This window comes from Alnus glutinosa, chromosome 2 (genome assembly GCF_958979055.1).
Source record: "Alnus glutinosa chromosome 2, dhAlnGlut1.1, whole genome shotgun sequence".
Classification (NCBI taxonomy): domain Eukaryota; kingdom Viridiplantae; phylum Streptophyta; class Magnoliopsida; order Fagales; family Betulaceae; genus Alnus; species Alnus glutinosa.
The window spans coordinates 10,524,318-10,527,244 of record NC_084887.1 but is presented as its reverse complement, the minus strand read 5'-3'; the positions used below and the strand labels follow the sequence as shown (position 1 = coordinate 10,527,244).

General features: G+C 47.0%; 1 protein-coding gene across 1 annotated transcript; it reads right to left on the bottom strand.

Moving 5' to 3' along the window:
* Positions 1-891: 891 nt before the first annotated feature.
* On the bottom strand, positions 892-1,944 carry LOC133860276 (uncharacterized). Its single transcript, XM_062295911.1, has 2 exons — positions 1,434-1,944; positions 892-1,307 (listed from the first exon to the last, which is right to left on the bottom strand). Exons 1-2 carry the CDS (start codon positions 1,942-1,944, stop codon positions 892-894), a joined length of 927 nt encoding a protein of 308 aa, XP_062151895.1.
* Between the last annotated feature and the right edge of the window lie 983 nt (positions 1,945-2,927).

Sequence of the window (2,927 nt, the reverse complement as noted above, 5' to 3'; positions counted from 1 at the left end):
ATCTCATGGACAGCCTTGACCTTCTCTGGATTTGCTTCGATGCCCCTCTGTGATACCATGAACCCTAAAAATTTTCCTGAAGAAACTCCGAAGGCACACTTCATAGGGTTAAGCATCATCTTGTATTTTCTCAGAGTTTGGAAAGTTTCTCGGAGGTCTTCTATGTGTTTGGTTGCCCGAATACTTTTAACCAGCATATCATCTACGTACACCTCAACGTTTCTTCCAATTTGATTCCAAAACATCCTGTTCACCAGTCCCTGATAAGTGGCTCCCGTGTTCTTCAAACCGAAGGGCATCATCTTATAATAGTAGAGTCCTCGATCTGTGATGAAAGTAGTTTTCTCTTAGTCTGCTTCTTCCATGTAGATCTGGTTGTATCTTGAGAAAGCATCCATAAAGCTTAGGAGCTCATGCCTAGACGTTGAGTCGACCAACAAATCAATCCGAGGCAAAGGAAAACTATCCTTCGAGCATGCCTTATTCAAGTCAGTGAAATCTACGCACATCCTCCACTTGCCATTAGACTTCTTTACCAGTACCACATTGGCCAGCCACTCGGGGTAATCTACCTCCTGGATAAATCCGTCTTTCAATAACTTCTCTACCTCTTCTGCAACAGCTTGATTTTGTTCAGCGGCAAAAGTTCTTCTTCTCTGTTTTCACTGGCCGATGATTTGGGTCCACATTCAGCTTATGGACAATGACCGAGGGATCAATCCCTGGCATATCTTCATGGCTCCAAGCGAATACATCACTATTGCGCCTCAAGAACGCCACCAGATCTTCCTTCACGAGTTGGGGGAGTTGTGAGCCTATACGAACTTTCTTTCCCGGATCACCTATTTCGAACTCCTCCAAGCCTTCCACAGGCTCCCCCAACCGTGATTACTATTTCCCGTCCTCCTTAGCTTTCTCGCCCAGATTGTGCTGCCTCGGGGTGCTTTTCAAGGACAAGTTGTAACAACGTCTAGCCTCCTTCTGGTCTCCCTTAACCACTCCAACTCCTTCTTCTGTCGAGAACTTCATACTGAGATGCGGTGTTGAGGTCACAGCTTTTAAGTCGTTGAGAGTTGTCCTTCCGATAATGGCGTTATAGGCTGAAACTCTGTCAACTATCAAGAATTTCACCATGATGACCTTTTGCCTCGGATAAGTCCCTGCCGTCACAGGGAGATCAATCGAACCGAGAGGCAGCACCTTCTCTCCAGCGAAACCCAGTAAGTGGCATGAGACCGAGACCACTTTCTCCCGTGGGACTCCCATGTAGTCAAAGGCTGACTTAAACAGAATATCGGCCGAGCTCCCTATGTCAACAAGGATCCCCCGAGTCTGATAATTTGCTATTGTTAGAGTGACCACAAGGGCGTCTGTGTGCAGAAGTGAGACTCCAGCATTATCGTCATCCGAGAACCCTACAATCAGAAGGTTACATTTCCGAGACTTGGGGGGCTTTTGTACCGAATACACTTCGAAATCATCCAGCTGCTTGGAATAAGCCTTCCGAGCCGACTTGGACTCTCCTCCTCCTCCAAATCCTCCCGAGATGGTGTGAATGATGGGAAGGTTGCCTTGCTGCTCCACCCGAGCTCTACTCCTACTTCTTTCCCTTCTTTCTTCCCCTCGAGGCTGATGTGCTGGTTCTCTGCTTCTACCTCTTCTCTCTTCCCTCCTCGGTTGATAGTTTCTCCTTTCATTCCGATCTTCTTCTCTTCTAGGCCGCGGATATTGGTCCTGCTCTTTTTGGTTTCTCTCATTAACAAGAAATCGGACTAGCTTCCCGTTTTTGATGAACTTCTCAATCAATTGTCTCAATGATACACACTGCTCGGTCAGGTGACCATATGAATCATGAAAGGCACAGTATTTGTGAGCCAAGCGTGGAGGTGGATTTCCTTGGATGGGCCTCGGCCTCTGGTAATTCAGTTCTTTTTTGAGTTCCATAAGCACCTCGGTGAGAGAGGCATTTAATGGAGTCTACTTGTAATCTTCGAAATTCTTCTTTGCCTTCTTGTACTCCCCGGGACCGGCATCCTGTGTGGCCTCGGGATTCTTCTTTTCTTGGAATTCTTGGTGGAAGGCTATTGTTGCTGTTGAGAATTACCGAGAAGGACTCGGAGAGTTTCCTCCTAATTAATGTACCTGTCCATTTTTACCATAAAAAGTATGGAGATCCTTCGGTGGTTTCACGCCAAGTCAGCCATCAACGGTCCGTCTTTCTTCACTCCTTGGAAAATTGCACCGTAAATGAAGTCGTCTGGCGCACTTTCTGTCTCCAACTTTTCCTGATTGAATCTCTATAAATAATCTTTTAAAGATTCGTTTGCTCCCTGCTGCACAGAGAGTAGATACCCTCTGGGTTTCCTTCTGGCTCTCCCAGACACAAACTAGGACAGGAACTTCCTTCCAAGGGTGTCAAAATTATCAATCGACCTTGGGGGAAGGTTTCTGAGGCAGTCTCGAGCCTTTCCTGACAAGGTGAGAGGAAAAGCTCGGCACGCCACAGCGTCAGGTGTCTTGTGCAAGGACACATGAGATCGGAAATTATCCAAATGCTCCACTGGATCTTCACTACCTAAAAAAACAGGGATATCGGGTACCTTAAACCTTCCGAGCAGGTCGAAGTTGGATACTTCTTCGGTAAATATAGACTCCTTATGCTAGAAGAGGTTATCCACGAGAGACTCTTTCCCGTCGCGCTTCTAATCCATATTTCTTGACAGTGCATCATACTTTACGTTCAAGTCCAGGACCATCTGCTGCAGCCTTCTTTCAGCATCCTTTGGTGGGGATGGAACTGGGTTAATAGGCTCCACACGGTCCTCGGTCCGCGGCTCGCCTTTCTCCCCTGACCCTTACGGGTTTCCATTAGGATTTGTTCCTTCAACCGCATCGTGATTCAATGGTGGCGGAGTCTGAGTAGCTAT

What these genes read in the sequence shown, in the direction of transcription:
- LOC133860276 (XM_062295911.1), bottom strand. Translation starts at nt 1,944, where the DNA reads ATGGAACTCAAAAAAGAACTGAATTACCAGAGGCCGAGGCCCATCCAA. An exon ending in GCCCCCCAAGTCTCGGAAAT is followed by an intron (nt 1,308 to 1,433) that starts GTAACCTTCTGA and finishes TTGTTGACATAG; the next exon opens with GGAGCTCGGCCGATATTCTG.